General features: G+C 60.2%; 2 protein-coding genes across 3 annotated transcripts; one reads left to right on the top strand and one right to left on the bottom strand.

Moving 5' to 3' along the window:
* The first annotated feature begins 71 nt into the window (after positions 1 to 71).
* On the top strand, positions 72 to 5,105 carry ZFYVE27 (zinc finger FYVE-type containing 27). Of its 2 annotated transcripts, XM_057380569.1 has the most exons (11): positions 72 to 385; positions 465 to 535; positions 606 to 792; positions 963 to 1,058; positions 1,248 to 1,360; positions 2,049 to 2,179; positions 2,540 to 2,611; positions 2,966 to 3,110; positions 3,416 to 3,462; positions 3,995 to 4,076; positions 4,292 to 5,105. In XM_057380569.1, exons 1-11 carry the CDS (start codon positions 189 to 191, stop codon positions 4,354 to 4,356), a joined length of 1,206 nt encoding a protein of 401 aa, XP_057236552.1. In that variant the 5' UTR covers positions 72 to 188; the 3' UTR covers positions 4,357 to 5,105. The 2 variants fall into 2 exon arrangements, with proteins under 2 accessions (XP_057236552.1, XP_057236561.1); XM_057380578.1 differs by lacking the exon at positions 963 to 1,058.
* A 2,449-nt stretch (positions 5,106 to 7,554) lies between these two features.
* Positions 7,555 to 10,277, bottom strand: SFRP5 (secreted frizzled related protein 5). The gene is made up of 3 exons (XM_057379256.1): positions 9,746 to 10,277; positions 8,999 to 9,076; positions 7,555 to 8,593 (listed from the first exon to the last, which is right to left on the bottom strand). Exons 1-3 carry the CDS (start codon positions 10,275 to 10,277, stop codon positions 8,253 to 8,255), a joined length of 951 nt encoding a protein of 316 aa, XP_057235239.1. The 3' UTR covers positions 7,555 to 8,252.
* Positions 10,278 to 17,450: the final 7,173 nt, after the last annotated feature.

The raw sequence follows: 17,450 nt of genomic DNA on the forward strand, positions 1-17,450 counted from the left end.
TCCGCCCGGGGCGGGGCTTGTGCGGCGCGCCCGGCCCGGCGCTCCCATTGGCTGCGCGCGGAGCGAACGGCGCGCCCGGTGCGTCACGGGAGCGCGCGGCGGGGCCGGGCCGAGCGAGGCGGGGCCGCTCTGCTCCCGGTCCCGTCCTCGTCCCCGTCTCCGTCCCCGTCCCCGTCCCCGTCTCCGTCATGCAGGCGGTGGAGCGGGATGGGGCGGCAGGCGGCCCCGAAGGGGCGGCGGGGTCTGGTGAGGCCCCGCCGGAGCCGTCGCCGCCCAAGGCCGCCGCTGCTTTCGACCTGCTGGAGTTGGTGCGGAGCTACCGGCGGCTGGAGCTTTACCTGGAGCCGCTGCGGGACGCCGCCGAGGGCGTCCGCTCCCTCCTCCGGTAGGTGCGGGCTAGGTCGGGATCGGGACCGTGACCGTCCCCGGTGTCTAATGTCCCTTGCCTTCCCCCCTCTCGGCAGGTGGCAGCGGCCTGTATGCTCTCTCCTGGTCTGCCTCGGCATCAACTTCCTACTGCTCACCCTCGGCCAAGGTGCGTGTCGTGGGKCAGGGCTCGTCCGCTCCCCGGACCCTCCAGGCTGACGCTGTCTCGCCTCTTCCAGCTGCCTGGTACTCGGTGCTCGCCCTGCTGGTCGCGGTGCCAGCCCTGCTGGGTTACCTGCAGGAGACGTCCCGGGCCCGGCCCTCGGAGCCCGAGCTGGTGCGCAGGAGGTACCACAGCATCCGCAGGGAGGATCTGCGCAAGGTGCAGCTCTCGCGGCAGGAGGCCATCGCCCAGGTCAAGACCTTGTGAGTCCCTGGGGCCTCCCCAGCGGTGAGACTGTGGGTGCCTCTGCAGTCAGGAAGACTTCTCGAAGGCTGTGGGGGGCTTGTGCCAGTTTGGTCACCGTAACCCGTGTGAATGTGGGGGAGCGAGGGCGTGTGTTTGTGGGGCTTTTTTGTGACTGTCTCATTCACAGCCTGATCCAGCTTGAGGGGTTTCTGAGCGGGATGTGCTGCAGCTGCGAGGCAGTGTACCGTGTGCTGTACTGGGAGAACCCCACTGTCTCTTCCCAGTGAGTAGTACTGGGTCAGGCACTCTGTGGTGGGTTTGGTGGGCAAAGGGGCTCAGCTAGGCCTGCGGCTCTGTATTTGGTGTGTTTGGTGCTTGGAGAGAATACGTGGAACATCAGATGAAGGAAGGGGTTTTATGCTATTGTATAAGTTGCTCTGACTTGAYTACAGTATCCTGATGCTTTTCACAGGTTTTATGGGGCACTGCTGGGCACTGTCTGTGTCCTCTACCTGCTGCCCCTCTGCTGGGTCCTGGCTATCCTCAACAGCACCCTTTTCCTGGGCAACACCCAGTTCTACCAAGGTATGAGACCTCCCTGGAAGTGCACTGTGTGGAATGGGTTGGGGATCCTGCCCTGGGCTTCTCCCAGCACCCTCATATGAACCCACTGTCCTGTGTCAGGCTCCACCATAGACTCTGAACCTCTCCTGAACGCAACAATGTTCTAGGGGTGGTGCTCAGCAGCCCAGGGTGGGTGGTGTGGTTCCAGGGCTCAGTTGGAGGTGAGAATCTCTCCTGATGTGTGTCCCAGCCCAGATGTTGTTTCCTTCTCTTCTCCATGGTGTGGCAAACCAGGGTTTGGCAATGCAGGCTGTGCGTGAGCATTGTCACCCCTTTTGATCCCTGACCCTGCTCTTCAGTACTTGACATTCAGTGCCTGTGGCAATGTATGACACAGGCTTGAAAACGTGCTATTGGAAGGGAGAGGAGCCTGCTTCTGTGGTTTGTGCTGGGGGAGTTTTGGATGTGTCTGAGCTGTGATATTGGCTGCTGTTCCCCGTCCTGAACTGGGGCAGGTGGTGGGGGTGTTCCTTGCTGCCCTGACTTTGATGTATGAGCAGAGGAGGGCTCAAGACATCTGATGGTTGAATAATATGGGTCAATGCCTAACCTTGATCCCTGGAGATCAGGTCTTGCAGCTGGTTTTATGTGGTGTGTCTGGGAGAAGGGAAGTGCCACTCTACTCCAGCTGTATTTCCCTTTTAACCAGTGATAATGGAACTCAAGGCCTGTGTCGAGCAGCGTGTGGGCACCAAACCCCTCGAGAGTGCTCCAGAGCCTGCTGAACCCCTGCCACCAGTTGCTGCCCCAGATCGGACCCCCACCCCCACCAGTGCAGAGGTAAGATAAGGCTAGGGCTGGCAGTTGTGGGGTGGGAGCTGCAGAGTCAGACTCTGGCTCTGACTGTGCCTGTGTCCCTCTAGACACAAACTATTTCCAGCTTTCAGCTTTGCTGAAAGCCTGTGAGCCACCTGAGTTTCTGGGAGGCTGCTCTCTGCCCTGGGGACTTGGCTCAGTCCTTTTGCCCCATGTAAAGGTGTGGTCTGAGGAGGCAGGGGCTCACCTCACCTTCTGACACTTGTGTCATCTGTGGGGCTGCCTCGAGCCAGGTCTGTTGTCCTGGAACCTGCTAAGAAATGTGGGGCCACCTTTGAAGAGAGGCAGAGGAGGARCAAGACTAGCTTTGTGAATCTCTTGTAGGACCTTACCCCTGGCAGTGTGGAGGAAGCAGAGGAGGCAGAACCTGATGAAGAGTTCAAAGATGCTATTGAGGTTTGAGGCTGGTTGGGGTGGGCTGTGCCTGCAGGGCAGCTGAGGTGGGAAAGGGACAAATGCCTTGTTGGACTAACTGGGTGCTAAGGGAGGGTGACTGGGGCCGGGTGCCTCTGACTCCATCTGTACTCACTCTCCTCTCTGTCCCATGCTGCGGGAGAAGGAGAACCAGCTGCTGGTCCTGGTGAGTACTGCCATGCCAGGGTGTGGCATCTCCTCCCAGCTGGAGCTTTGCCTGGTTTGCAGGTGGCTTGTAGAAGTGCCAGGTGGAGCACCCTGCTTGTTGGGTGGCTGTCTCTGAGCTCAGTGTGCCCCCAGCACCTCACTGTGCTCAGCTGGCTCTGCTCTCCACAGGAGGATGATGAGAGCTCTCAGTGCTCAGCAGATTTTGACCTCAGCCTGCCAGACAATGGTTTTATGAGCAAAAACGAGGTGATCCGCAGCAAAGTRTCGCGCCTGACTGAGCGCCTGCGCAAGCGCTACCCCAGCAACAACTTTGGTGAGTTTGGGAGCAGTGCTTCTTCGGGGAGCCCAGAAGTGTGGGGTCTGTGCTGCTTCTAGTGGTGACTACAGGACTGGGAGTAGAGGGAGTGGTGTGGTACCTGCCAGGACTGTGCTGACACCTGCAATGACCCTTTCCACTCCAAGGGAAGAATGTTCCCAGCACTCCTAGAAAGGGCAAGGTTGGGAAGGTGCAGCAATGTCATCTCTGAGCTGAGCCTTTACAACAGCTATGGATGTTCCTGTGCCACTTGCAGCCCCAGGYAGCTGAGCTCTGCCTGACCTCTGTTCTTTTTCTTCCAGGGAGCTGCACAGGCTGTGCTGCCACCTTCTCTGTGCTCAAGAAGAGGGTGAGTCTTCAACGTCTGCCCCATATTGCTGTCTGCACCCTGGGGCAGAGATGTTGCTCAAGTCTGGCTTGCTGTGGCTTTCTGCAGCAGCTCAGATGTCTGCCTCAATCACAGCCCAGATGACCTCAGCTAAATGCTGGGTGTTGTTACATGCCTAATGGTACCAGGCATCCCTTGTGTTGTGGAACATTTGTCCATTTACTCCTTTGGAAGCTGCCTCGGGCCAAAGCCACCTGTGGTATTGTAGAAGGTACCTGTGCCCTGGTTTAGTCCATTTCCAGTGGCCTGAGAGCCTTCTGGTGAAGCAGAACATGGGTCTGCTACTGGGAGCCACCTGTTGCCTTATCTGAGCCCTGAGTGGGATGCTTGGCACACAGTCCATGGACAGTTCTCAGAAGGAGGTATCTCCTGTCCTCTCCAGGCTCACATTGCTGTCTTYCTGCTGCCTCCCTTTCTGCAGACTTGGTCCCCTTCATTTACTCCTGGGTTAGTCTGCTATGCATCTGGGGCTTACTTCCATCTTTCTCCACAGCGGAGCTGCAGTAACTGTGGGAACAGCTTCTGCTCCAGGTGTTGTTCCTTCAAAGTCCCCAAGGCCGTGATGGGAGCCACGGGTGAGTTGAAAGGTGGTGGAGGGAAGAGCTCCTGGTTCCACCTGTTCTGTCTTGCCAAGCATTTGCCCCAGCCCTGGTGGGGAGGGTAGACAGGGTGTGCCCAGCACAACCTGGAGCAGTGACGAATTTGCAGCTCTCAAAGTGACTGTGTGGCTGGGGTCCCTAGCCCGTGGTGGGAAAGTGGGAGYGTCTCTGACGTCTGCTTTCCTTTCCAGCCCCAGAGGCTCAGAAGGAGACGGTGTTCGTGTGYGCTCTCTGCAACCAGGTGCTCATCAAGTGATGAAACAGAGCCACCCAGCTCCTGTGTCCTGCACTGCCTGACACCTGGGACAGCGGGCAGGCCCCTTGGCACGGGGAGCCTGGGCTGTTTGGATCCCAGCATGGCATTCCAGAGGACATTTGCACTTGCGTTGCTGCTGCCAGCGCCAGGCTGGAYGGACCAGCCCTCCTTGCCATGCACCAGCTGGGCCCCTGTGATGGAGCATTGCCCATGGCTACGCCCTGTCCCTGCAGCTGTTCCAAGCCCTGGGTGCTCTCTGGCACTTGCTGTGCCCTGCCACGTGTTTGCCCAGGCCCTTTGGCCTGGCTCTGTGATGGAAGAGCCATCCTTCCTACTCGTGGTTCTGCCCTCACCTCCTGGGTGAGGCAGAACAACCTCAGGGCTTTGTCCCTACTTTTCCCAGCACTGTGCTGAAAGTGACTGTATTTTTGGGATCAGGTCAGAGCTCCTACTTCATCCCTTGRGGTCTAGACTAGCTAGATCTTTCATCCTGGCTCAGCTGAGACTCTGCTAGTCACTCCTATGCTCCTTGGCCTCAATGCCTGCAGGTTTAGTCTTTTACCCCTGGATCTGGCTGTAGCCCAGAGGAGGGCAGAGTGAGTTTGGGTTGGGCTGTGTGGCTGGGTCTCCAGTGAGAACAGGCAGGAGTTGGTGCTGCTCTGTGCACTTAGTGACTGCTGCTTTCTACTACAGATTAATATATAATTGCATATAGAGAATGACCAATAAATCTCCTGTCTTCAGCTGGCTCTTGTGTCATCCCAGTGGAAGTTGTTCTARTCCCAGGTCACTCTTACACTCCGTGGCCTTAGCCCTGGTGTCCTGCAGGTGCTCCTGGAGAAATGGTGTGTCTGTGCCACCAGCTCTCTGTACTTCACTGGAATTTCCATTTTCTGTCCTGCTTTAGCCTTGTYTGCCCCCTGCTCAGAGCTGTGTGCAGCTGCCCATCAGCTGTGCCAGGGCTGGATCCTGCTGGGCTGGAGCCAGGGAGCACCTCAGCTCTGACAGGAGCTACTGAGCTTCCTCTGCCTCCTGCGGTTGCTCCTTCCCCTGCCCTCCCCAGGCGGTGGTCCCACCAGCTGCCTGTGTGCACAAGGATGACCTTTCCTTGTGTGGACAGCAAAGCTCCCAGCTATCCCAGGAATGTGACCCTGGTTGCTGTGCAGCTGGGAACAGCCATGGCCTGGGTCCCTGCCAGCCAGCTGCAGCTTCCCCCAAGCCAGGGAATCTGGTGGGGGGGCAGTGCTCTTGGGCTGGCATTGCCCAGTGCCCACCAGGCTGTGACACCCACCAGTCTGAGAAGCTGCTGGAGCCCAGACCTCACTGCAGGCTCTGCATCCCACCAGCGTGGGAGCTCCTAGGGGGCAGGCAGCCTAAACACTCATCTTGGCTGTGGGCTCATAAACTCCTGCACATGGAAACATGGGGAAAAGCTGGACTTGACATTTAATGATGAGGGAGTCTGRGTTGTGCTGGGGGTGCAGGAGACGGGTTTGCAGAGGTCTTGCAAGCACTTGGTGGGGGCAGTGGGGTAGCTGTTACATTGGGGAGGGGGCTGTGTAGCACCCCAAGAGCTGGGATGTGTTTGTGGGGGTGTCTGCAATGGGATGATAACTGGGCTGGGAGGGGTGAACTTGCTCAGACAGCTGACAGTGGGAGGCAGAGGAGCTACTTATATTTCTAAAGAAAACACTTGGAGCAACGAGCCCGATGGCCACGTATGTCTGAACACTCTCTGGAAAGATGCTAATGACACAGAATACAGAGGGCTACAGATTAACTTAGGCTGTGGGAGATGGGGTTTTATTTATGCTTTTTAAATTTTGCAGTAAAACGGCATAATTGATGTTTGTTCCTATGGCAGTGTRTTCAGCAGTCAGGCTCTGAAAATACCTTCTAATAATACTTGAAATTTTTCCCCTTTTTTTTCCCCCAGTGGCCAGGGAGGAAGGTGGACATAGTAAGTGCATGGTGTGAGGCTGGGGCAGAGGCTGGCTGCCCCATGTTCCTGGCTGGCTGTGGGKCACCTCTCCCTGGCCAGAGTGGGAGATCTGGAGCTCTGGAAGCTGAGCAGTGGGGCCAAGGCYATACCAAAGGAGGGTAGAGGGAGAAGAGATCACCCCGGAGCAGGGCTGGTGCCCAGTGCTCTTTATCACCCATGAGGAGGGTGGGTGCAGAGGTCCTGCAGCCTCAATTTCCCTCTGTCCCAGGAAGCTCCCTGAGGCCAGGTCAGCTCTGAAGAGAAGACACAGTATCACAGAGCCAGGCACCGCAGGAATATCTCGGTGGCCACCATCGGGCCCCCCTCAYACTTTGGGACAGGTGGATACAAGCATGCACTGGGTAAACGGGACTCGGGTGTTCAGGCTGCCCCCTTGCCAACTGGGATTGGGGGGAAGCTGGGGAAATTGAGCTGAGCTAAAGGACAGCACTCTGCTGCCATCAGAGGGGCTGGGCTGAGGCTTCTCCCAGTCCTTGTGCTCCTGGGAAGATCCTGGCTAGTGCAGGTGGGTGGCTCTGGGAATCTTTTCAGAGGCTGGAGGTTATGGCATGGGAGGTCTGGCAGCCGAGCAGGGCTGGCAGGGAGCTGCAGACAGGGCTTCCAGGTGACAGGGTRTGGGGAGAACAGGGCTGGAAGCTGCCTGGTCCAGGATCTGCCCCCTACAATGCTCAGGGCCAGGCTTCTCCCAAGTGCTGCAAGCTYCCCGACCATGGATTTATCCCCTGGGATGATGAAGGAAGAAAYTTCCCTGTGAGACACTCAGACCCAGTTGTGGGGATCCAGCAGCAGTGACAGCCCTGTCCCCCCCTCCTACTCATCCCAATGCTCCCCCAGACTCCAYGGAGTGGCAGGGGTGCCAGACTCTTCCGTGATGTCTGTGACCACTGGGAGTCACATCYCTTGGCTGGGCTGGACTGCCCAGCCTCAGGCTCTGGGCACAGCACCTGGAGTGGGGCTAGAGCCAGGCCTGGGGTGACCTCGCTCCCTCAGGCTGCCTCCCTCGGTGGGCAGGACTGGGATCCCCCTCCCATTCTTCTGAGCTCCCTGAGGGACCCCCAAGAGTCTCTTACCCATGAACTGCAGTGAGCTGCACACAGACTTGTCTGAGGTGGAATAATTTACTGTGGGGTGGAGGGGCAGGGTGAGCCTGGGCTGGGTCACAGCAGGGCTGTGTGCGAGGAGTGCAGCAGGGCTGGTCTGGGGGCTTGGAGGGGGACCCCCTTCACACACACTGAGCCATGAATGGGCCATCTGGAATGGGGAGTGGGGGAGCCCAGSAAGGGGTTGTGCTGGTCTGGGCCCTTGGTCTTGAGAGGGACAGTCTGTGGGTACAGTGGGGTAGAAGGGATCTCCCTGGGCTGGGCCAGGCCTCTGTGAAGGTGAGATGGTCCAGGGCTGGGTGTGAGCTCAAGGTGGGCTGGAACAGGGATTGGGGGGGCTGAGGTCTGGGGCATGTCATGAGGGAGCTGGGCAAAGGACACGGCTGCAGGGTGGGGATCTCAGGCACAGCCAAGAGGGCCAAGCAGGGATCCTAAATGAAAGCAGGGCTTTCTGGGCAGGGATCCTGGGAATAGTCCAGGGTCTCTGGGGTGGAGCAGTGCTCTCAAGCATGCAGAACAAAGGTCCTGGGTCCAGACTAAGCTCCTGGACAGGGGCAGAGGTTCTGGGAGCAGAACAGGGGTCTTAGGGGTGCAGAGCTGGGCTCTCASGAGGAGATGGGTTCTGGCTGCGGATCCAGGCTCCCATGAATGCAGCAGGTGCAAAACCAGGATCTGGGGCACAACCAAGGGGCTGAGGTGAACAGAGCCAGGGTCCTGGGGTACAGCCAGGGAGGCTAAGGGTGTGATGTTAGGCCAGTGCAGGAGTCCTGGGAAAGGGCAGGGTGGGCAAAGCCCTAGTGCTGCCCAGCCCCATAGAGCAGGGGGTGGTAGAGGGGGCAAGGGTAGGAGAACATGAACTTGACTGCAAACTTCATCTCCTTGTTGTGCTTCTGCCAGGGGTAGATGGCCAGGAGGAGCAGGCGGCCACCCACCTTGCGGCCCATGACCAGGAAGCTGCCACTGAGGCTGTCAAGCTGTGGGCAGGGGCAGGTGCCCGCGTTCCTCATGTGCAGCACCATCTTCTTGGTGTCCTTGCGCTTCAGCGGGCCCAGCTTCAGCACCTTCTTCTTCTGGGCAGCCACCAGCCGCCGCTCCCCGTTCTCCTCTGTCATCTCCTTGATGCGCATCTTCACCACTGTGTGGGGCAGCCGTGGGGCGCGGTTGGGGGAGGGGAGCACTGCTGGGGTACTGGGGAGGGGAGGGTCTGGGCCAGGCCCCTGTGCAGAACAGGGCGCAGCCCATCCCTGGAGTGGGGCTCTGGGGAAGTTACTGCATGGGGAGGGGAAGGGGTTATTGGGGGGGTCCAGCAGAGGCTCCCAGCAACCCTCCCAAATGTCCCATTCTGCCTATCCCCCCCCCAATGTATTTTCCTGTGGTGCACCCATCCCGTGCACAAATGGTTCAAGGGAATGGCTCGGGGGTCCCCCATGGGGCTGTCCCCACACAACCCTGCCCTCTGGCTAACTCCTGCACCAGCTGTCAGACCCAAGGGAGGCAGAGCTTTGCGCAGGGGGGCTGGGAAGAAGACCCCAGCACTCACCAAAGTCACTGGAGCACATCTGTTCCATCATGCCGTCCGCCTTGTGCTCCATCTCACACTGGGTGCAGATTTTGGACACTGCAATGAGAGACCAGTCACTGTCACAGCTTTCTGCTGCTGACACCTATCACCTCGGGGACACACTTGGGAGAAGCCCAGCAGCTCCTCTGCTCCCCAGGTAGCTGTGCTGGGGTGGTGTGGGGAGGCACCTGGTTGGCCATGGTCATCACCCAGGAGGGGAGGAGAAATGGGGACACCCTCTCATCACATGCTGGCACTTTGAAGCACAGCAACAGTGAGGGTGGCTCYAGCCTAGAGGGTGTCACAGCCGTGCTCCTGACCCTGGGCTGCCTTTGGGTGATGTCCCCTCTCCTGCCTGAGGGGACAGCCACCCTGCAGCATCAGCCTGGGTTGAGACCTGCAGGTGCAGCACTCTCTCTGCTGCTTGCATGGGACCAGCCATGGGACTCCCGGGAGGAGAGGGACATAGCACTGTGGTGGATCTGCCAGTGACTCCCACCTCATCCCATGTTYGCCCTTATCCCAGGGCAACTCTATGCAGACAGCTGGAAGCCCAGCATCTCTGGGCAATGAGTGGTGTCCAGACAAAGCTGATACTGTGCCCACTTGTGCCCTGTCGCAGACCGAGAGTCCGTGACCACTGTCCTGGGCTGTGCTKTGAGGGGTGAAGGGTTGGGTGTGCAGGGGCTCCACATATATTCCCATCCCAGTACCCTTCCCACTTACCTGGTGGCGGTGTGACTTTGCTGTTCCCAAACTGGACGGCAATGCAGAGCTCGTGGTCGGAGGGGAACTTGGCACAGTGAAGCATCTCAGGCCAGGGGAAGCCATAGGACTCCATGACAGGTGCACAGGAGTCACGTACCACCTCACAGAGGGAGCGGCAGGGGTACACGGGCCGGTCGAGGCACACGGGGGCGAACAGGGAGCAGAGGAAGAGCTGGGTGTCGGTGTGGCACTGCTTGGCGAGCAGGGGCACCCAGCTGCCAGCCTGCTGCTTGGCTTCGGCCATGGTCTCGTGCTCCAGCAGGTTGGGCAGCCGCATGCGCTTGTAGCCCACGTCGCGGCAGAGCTGCATGTCGGGCGGGATGTCGAGGCACTGCGGCTCCCGCCCGTAGAAGCGCCCGTGGGGCAGGCTCTCGGGCTGCCACCCGTAGTAGTCGTAGTGCTGCCCGCCGCCCAGGGAGCCTGCCAGCGCCAGCGCCAGGGCCAGCAGCGCCGTGCCCCGGGAGCCCGGGGGGCTGCCCGCCTGCGGCATCGCCGCTGCCCGCCTGCCGCTGCCGAGCGGGACGGGAGCGCGGCTCGGCGCCCTGCCTGCTCCCTTAGCGCCTCCCACGCTCGCTGCCCTTTCTAAGGAGGTTGGAGACCTCGCCGGCAGCCAATCTGCTCTGTCTGCMGGGCCCCCCGGGGCTGGCCCCCGGCTCCCCCTGTCTGCCCACAGCGCTGCCACCTCCCTCCCTCCCCGGCGCATGGTGCTCCGTGCCCCTCGCCCTCCCAGGGAGCCCCCCGGATGCGCCCCCCAGCCCACCCTGGCTTTGTGTGCCCCTGGGGTGATGCTWTCTAGAAGTGCTGGCTCGCCTGTCCCATTAGGGCTGTTATGGCCACAAGTTGCCCCCGTCATTCAGGAGTCCCTCTGCCCCCATCCCACCTGGCACCCCAAAGGCACACTCTGTCATGGGGCAGGGGACCCTGGYTCCTGGTCTGTGCCACAACACTCCCCACTCTTTTCTCCCAAGACAATATGTTTGGGGTGCAGGGGTTTAAGGAAGAGGGCACCCCAGAAGCTTCACGCTGCAGAGCTGGGGGGACTGGGGTATYCAGTCCAGGTGCCAGGTGTGCCACCAATGCCAAGGTGATGCCACCAGCAGAGTCCTTATTTCTCGTGGATGTCTCTGCCAGAGTGCACCTTGGGCAGTCCATGGTCTGCTGGCACAGGCTTAGCTGGGATTACACCTCCCAGCAAAAGGCTCTGCCAGTGCTCAGGCTGTGGGCAAAGCTGGAGCCCGAGCAGTGTGAGGGTCCTGCCAGGACCACATTCTCCCATTCCCTTGGAGATGGGGGGTGCAAGGCTTAATACCCCATTAGAAACCCATTTGTCTGCAGGGGTTATCTGGGGCACCCCCTCCCTTTCCCGTGATCGATGCCCCTGCTTGGCCAACAGGCTTTGGGCTGCCACTGGCCCCTGCCCGCCGGATAAGGGAGCTCTGTTAATGGGCGATAGAGCAAACAGTCCGGTGCAGGCAGTGATAGCAGCTGCTCTTTGGCCCCGGGCTGGGGGCAGGGACCGTCCCCCCAGCCCTGGTGGGGTCCATCTGCTTTGGGGCAATGCTGGGAACCTCAGCTGCACAGCCTGCCCTTGCCTGCAGCCTGTCTGCCCTGCCCTTGCCCTCTGTGCTGGGCTCGGCGCCCATCATTCCATCACCCAGTGATGCTTGCTTCCAGCCCGAGGGTGGGCTGGGTTCATCCCACCCCAGCCAAGCCCCGGAGATGGCACCATTAATGTGTAACTGCCGGGGAGCTCGATAAGATACAGCAGCCTTTTATCAGGGCTGCCTGGTAGCARGAGGGAGGGTGATGGAGGCATCAGGCTGTCACGGAAGGAGTGAGATTGTCTGGAGATAAATGCTGATAGAAAATAGCTAATCCGTGATGGATGGGTTTGGGCAGGGTGTAATTGCCATGGGAGCTGGGCTGGGAAAGGGCTGGTGAGTCCTGGGAGCAGGAGTGAGGAACTGGAAGCAGAGGGACGCTGGGTGTGCAGGGTTAAGCTGCCAGCGTGCGGATGCTGAGCATAGTTGGGGGGTGCCACGTCCCTGGGTTGTTCCTGTGGCACTGCCAGCACTGTCCTGCTCTTGACCATGGACGTGCTCCTGGCTTTCAGCCTGCCCCATCCCACAGCCCAGCCTGGCACCTCCATCCCAGTCCCTCCCAGGAAGGTGTTGGGGCTGCTAAGCACTCTCTGGCTCCCCACCAGATGAAGGTGAGGGGGCTGGTGAGGCTCGGGCTGAGCAAGGGTCTCCCTGCCAGCTGGCCCAGTCCCTTCGTCCGTCGTGGTGCCTTCCTTAGAGCCCCGAGTCACCTCGTGGCCATGATGTGGAGAGGAGGGCTGGCCCCAGAAGAGTGGTGTCTGTCCCCTGCTGTCCCCGTGTGGGGTGTCTTAACAGCCTTGTCTCTGTCACTGTGCCTCTGCTCTGGGGCTGCTTCTCGCGTCGCTTCCTTAACCCTTTCCCAGCGAGGATGCCCCAGGGAAGGCAGATCTGGGCTGTACCCCAGAGAAGGGGATTGGCCCGACAGCTGGCGCTGGCACCCCTTCCCTGTGTCCTGCCTGCACAGGCTGTTCCAGTGCCCACATCCCCGTTCTGTACCCTGTCTGTGACACTGACACTTGCTCCTGTCACTCCAAGGAGCTGGCTGTGCCGCCACTTGTGTCACTGCCTGTGCCACTTGTCACAGCAGCGAGACCGGAAGCGGGGCCATGGGGGCTGCCCCCTCTGCGGTGGGGACCTCGGGGACGGCCAGCCAGGGTGGCATGGTAAGAGGACATCCCCTGGGGGTGTCCCCTCGACACTCCGGACCCTCCCTGTGGAGGACACGAACCTGGTGGTAGCACAGAGCAGATCCGAACCAGGGCAGCAGGAGGCTCCCAGGAAATGAGAAGCTGAGCAGAGTCCTGGCCAACTCTTTCCATCCTTGTGTCCCCACCGCTCTCCTGCTGCACCTTTAGGGGCTACCGACCTTGTTTTTGTCAGCAGAGATGCATCCCCTGGGCCTGGTTGGGTGGGCTGAGTGGGCTCCCTCCCTTCCTCCTGTCTCCCCATCCTCTCATCCTTCCTGTCCCAGCCCCGAACTGGTTTCTGGGCTGAAACGGTGCTGGGCACRGGCTGGAGCAGCGGCCTTTAGGAGAGGATAGCGTCCTGGGGCTGGCCGTGCATGGAGAGAGAGCCTCAGGAGGGGCCGCGGCCGGGGCTGTCAGGGCAGGGACTCCTGTCCAGCCGTGTCCAGCAGCTCCCGAGACAGAGCGCCCCGGCTGGGGACAACGCTGCGGGGCAGCACGGCTCCGTCGGGGTGGTCCTGCCTGCGAGTGGCCGCGGGAGGCTGGGGCATGACTGGGGACACCGTGGGGTCGAGGTTGCCCGGGGGCAGTGTGGCCCCGTCGGGGTGGGCAGTGGGCAGGGTCAGGCAATCGCCGCGCTCTTGCCCTGCGCCCACACACGCTCCCGCTGCCCGGCAGCCCAGGAATGTGCTGGCAGCGCTCCCGGCCCAGCTGCGGAGCCCAGCCTGCCCTGGCGCCCTCCCAGCCCCCACCCAGCACCTCCTGGCCCTGCCCAGTTCCTGCCAGCTCGCACACAGACCCTCCCTGTTCGCTGCCGGACGCCCCGATCCTGGCCCCCGGCATCTGGTCCTGCTCAGCAGGGCAGGAACGGGGCATGTCGCATGTGGGGACCCKCTGAGGATGAGTTCCGTTCCCTCACAGCACGACACATGCACGGGGACCCTCTCTGCAGTGCCCTGTGTCCCTCCCCACCCCAGCACAGCCCCACCCGCGCTGTGGGAGCAATCCTCGCAGCAGCCTCGGCTCCCAGCTGGCACCTCTGCTAATGCCAGACCTTGGCACCCTGCTCTGGAACCACATCCGCCTCTGYTTGCCTGTGCGGGAGGATGCTGTGGGCTCCTGTGCGATGTGYTGGGGGCTGCCCCCACCCTCTGCGGGACCTCCCAGTGCGGTGGGATCCTAGAAACACCTTTTAGGATGGACACAGCTGGGCATGGCTGTGCTGCAGGTGCCACAGAGGGGTGTCCACGCTCAGGGTGCCCGGTCTGTAGGGTCAGTGACTCGTTCAGGGCACTCTCCATGTCCTGTGTGGAGAGGCAGGCTGGGCCATTTAGAGCTGTTTTCTGGAGGCTAACAGTGTTGGGGCCACGTCCCCCTCCCTCTCCCCCCCAGGTGCACACACCTGGGATCTCTCCGGAAAGGTTATCAGCTAATCACACTGTGTTTGTGCCTCCCAAATGTCACCGTTGTCCTCACTGGGACGGTGAGCTCATGCTCCCCACTATTACTGAAAGCACTCCCAGTGCTGGGAGAAGCAGCTGCCAGGCCCTTTGAAGCAGAGCTGGAGCTGCTGACAGCTCTGACAGGCTGGAGAGGGGTTCAGCAGCCACTGGGTGCAGGATGGAGCCCCAGGGGTTGGTTCAGCAGGCACTGGGTGCAGGATGGAGCCCCAGGGGTTGGTTCAGCAGGCACTGGGTGCAGGATGGAGCCCCAGGGGTTGGTCCTGGGCTGGTTGCAGGGCTCTAGCTGTCCTCCATGGCCCCCAGCCATTGTTCTTGGACTGCAGGGAGGGTTGAGATGCTGGGATGGGGTGCAGCACCGKGCACTCTGAGACACATTAGGGACACCCCCTGGTCCTGGTCCGGAAGCCAAGTGCAGGAGTTGGAGCAGGGTCAGTGCTGGGGCATGGCTGCTKTGGTGTGATGGGCACAGGCACACTGTCTGTTGACCCTAAGGGTACTAAGTGTGCCCCATAGCTGTCTCTTAGGCCAGGGGCAGGGCCTCTGGGAGGTTAGCCAGGGCTGGGAGCAAGGACAGATCTGCAGGATCTTGTCTACAAGACAGGTCAGAGCTGCCTCACCCCAGGTACAAGGGAAGAACCAGGCAAGGGAGTAAAGGCAGCTCTGGCATCAGCCATGCCTGTCCCTGCTGCTGGGCAGCCTTAACAAAAGCCTCTTTGGGCTGAGCAGATGGAGCAGAAGGCCCAGAGCCCTGCCAGTCCCCCTCACGGTGCAGGGGTCTGGGGAGKGCAGCAGGGCCATGCGGCACTTTGGGGCTGCTTGGAGACCCTGCTGTCCCTGCCCCTACTGCCCGGGACTGCACTGGCTAAGGCAGCCCCCTCCACTTCTGACCTGCCCCGCTGGAAAGCACAGCACAGCATGGCATGGCAGAGCACCAGCCTGCTCCTTCTGCATGGGAACCAGCAGGATCTGTCCCTGCTCTGGCTAAAACTGGAAAGCCCATGACATCATATCCTGCACAGGGGAGCTGGCAGACCCCAGTGGGCTCTGGAGATGCCTGGCTCTGCGGGCACTACAGGCAGGGCCAGGGTCTGTGTGGTGATGGGGAGTGCTTTGGGACAGATCCATGTCCTGCCTGTCACTGGACAAGGCTTGGTCCTGGAAAGCACGGCTGGCAGAAGGTGGCTCCCTGTGGTGGGGTGATGTTCCACCAAAGGATAGTCCTTGACATGTGCTGTGRTCCTGCAGAGAGCAGGTCCATGGCCTGTGAGGCAGATGGAGGCCAGAACTGCTGGGCTGGGTTGGTGCAGCCGGAGGAGACAATGCTGGGGAACACTACAGGATGGTGGGCAGAGCCTGGGGTGGCAGGCAGAGCTGATCCCCCCGGCTGCTCTCGGCCCCTCACTGCAGCACAGGAGAGCAAACTTCATCTCCTGGCAGGCTCAGTATTGCCATGGCAACCGGCAGGACCTGCCAGGCGGGCAGGCGAGCACTGACGTGGCATGCAGCACGGGAAGGAGATGGGATGCAGGGTCTGGGTCTGGGGACATCTGGGGACAGGCTTAGGTGTGTGAGCACACTGCATGTGCACCTGGGTGACTGCCTGAGGTGCATGGGGTGCGCAGGCAGATGTGGGCATCTGAGGGCATGCATGAGTGCCTGTGCCAGTGTGCATGCACGTGTTTGGGTGCACGGGAGACACCACCCTTCAAGGGGGGTCCTTTGGTTTTGTGGCACCATCAGGGCAGGGTTTACCTCACTGCTGTGGGTTGCTCTGAACTATGGGAGCAGCAGGTTTCCCACAAAAGCTGTGGGATCCATAGCTTTGTGTCTGTGGGGAAGGTGAGCCATCCAACTGGGGTCCCTGATGGCACATATCCTTCGGTGCTTTGGTCACAAACCCTGCCATGCTCCAGAGAACAGGGGCCGCCTATCAACCACCCCAAGGCCCTGCCTCTAACTGCTCGGCCCAAAGCCTGGGCTTATGCTCAGGACAGCGAGCAGGAGTCAGAGACAGCTACCCCTGCACTGCAGGCAGCTGTGTTTGCTGTGTTCACTGTGTTAGCTGTGTGTCAGCTGTGTTAGCYCTGTGCTAGCTGTGTGTTTGTTAGCCGTGTTAACAGTGTGTGTTTGCTGTGTGTCAATTGTGTTAGCTGTGTGTTAGTGGAGTGTTTTAGCTATGTTAGCTGTGTGTTAGCTATGTTAGCTGTGTGTCAGCTGTGTTAGCTCTGTGCTAGCTGTGTGTTTGTTAGCCGTGTTAACAGTGTGTGTTTGCTGTGTGTCAATTGTGTTAGCTGTGTGATAGCTGTGTGTTAGTGGAGTGTTTTAACTATGTTAGCTGTGTGTTAGCTGAATGTTAGCTGTGTGTTAGCTGAATGTTAGCGGTGTGTTAGCTGTGTTAGCGGTGTGTCAGCTGTGTTAGCTGTGTTAGCTGTGTGTGTTAACTGTTAACTGTGTGTTAGGTCTGTGTTAGCTGTGTGTGTGTCAGCTGTGTGTCAGCTGTGTTATCAGTGCTAGTTGTGTGTTAACTGTGTGTTCGTTGTGTGTTATCTGTGTGTGCTATCTGTGTTCACTGTGTGTGTTAGCTGTGTTCACTGCGTGTGTTAGCTRTGTGTTAGCTGTGGTAGCTGTGTTAGCTGTGTCAGCTGTGTTCACTGTGTGTGTTTGCTGTGTTAACCGTGTGTCAGCTGTGTTCTCTGTGTTAACCATGCGTTCACTGTGTGTGTTATCTGTGTTACCTGTGTGTGTTATCTGTGTCAGCTGTGTGTTATCTGTGTTACCTGTGTGTGTTATCTGTGTCAGCTGTGTGTTCGCTGTGCTCGCTGCCAGAGCAGCCGTGCCGGCAGGGCCCCGCGCTGCCCCCAGCATCTCCCAGGTGTTGAGAGAAGGGCTGGCTGCTCTCCTGCCTGCTCAGGGCCCTGTGCCCAGCTACTGCATCCTTCTTGCCCCACCACAGCCCCAGCTRGGAGCCCCCCCTTCTCCGCCTCTCGGGAGAGCCTGTGTTCCCCTGTTTGGCATTTCTCCGGCTCTAATTGAGCTGTCAATAGGCAGAGATAACAGGGAATTCGTTAGCTCTACTCTTTGATGTCTGCCCGCGCTGTGATCGCAGCACCAGCTGCAACTCCTTCGCAAACAAACAGCTTCAGASAAGGGCCCTTGGCACGGTGCGCTGCCAGCCCCACGGTCGACTCCCCAAACCCCTGTCGGGCCCAGACCCTCTCTTTCCTCCGGCACCACCCCCTCGGCTGCCAAGTTTCCCCGCAGGGACCGACAGTCGCATCCCAAAGGCACCCGGGCTCCGCACTCGCCGTGCCAGACCCCCTCCCTCGCAGCCCCTCTCCGGAGCCAGCCCYGGGACAGCCGGTACCGCGTCCTCCAGGGGCTCCGTGTCGGTGGTGGCGGGTGCCCGTCCCCGGTG

The sequence above is a fragment of the Malurus melanocephalus genome, unplaced genomic scaffold (assembly GCF_030028575.1).
Source record: "Malurus melanocephalus ecotype Western Australia unplaced genomic scaffold, MMel_1.1 scaffold_12, whole genome shotgun sequence".
NCBI lineage: Eukaryota > Metazoa > Chordata > Aves > Passeriformes > Maluridae > Malurus > Malurus melanocephalus.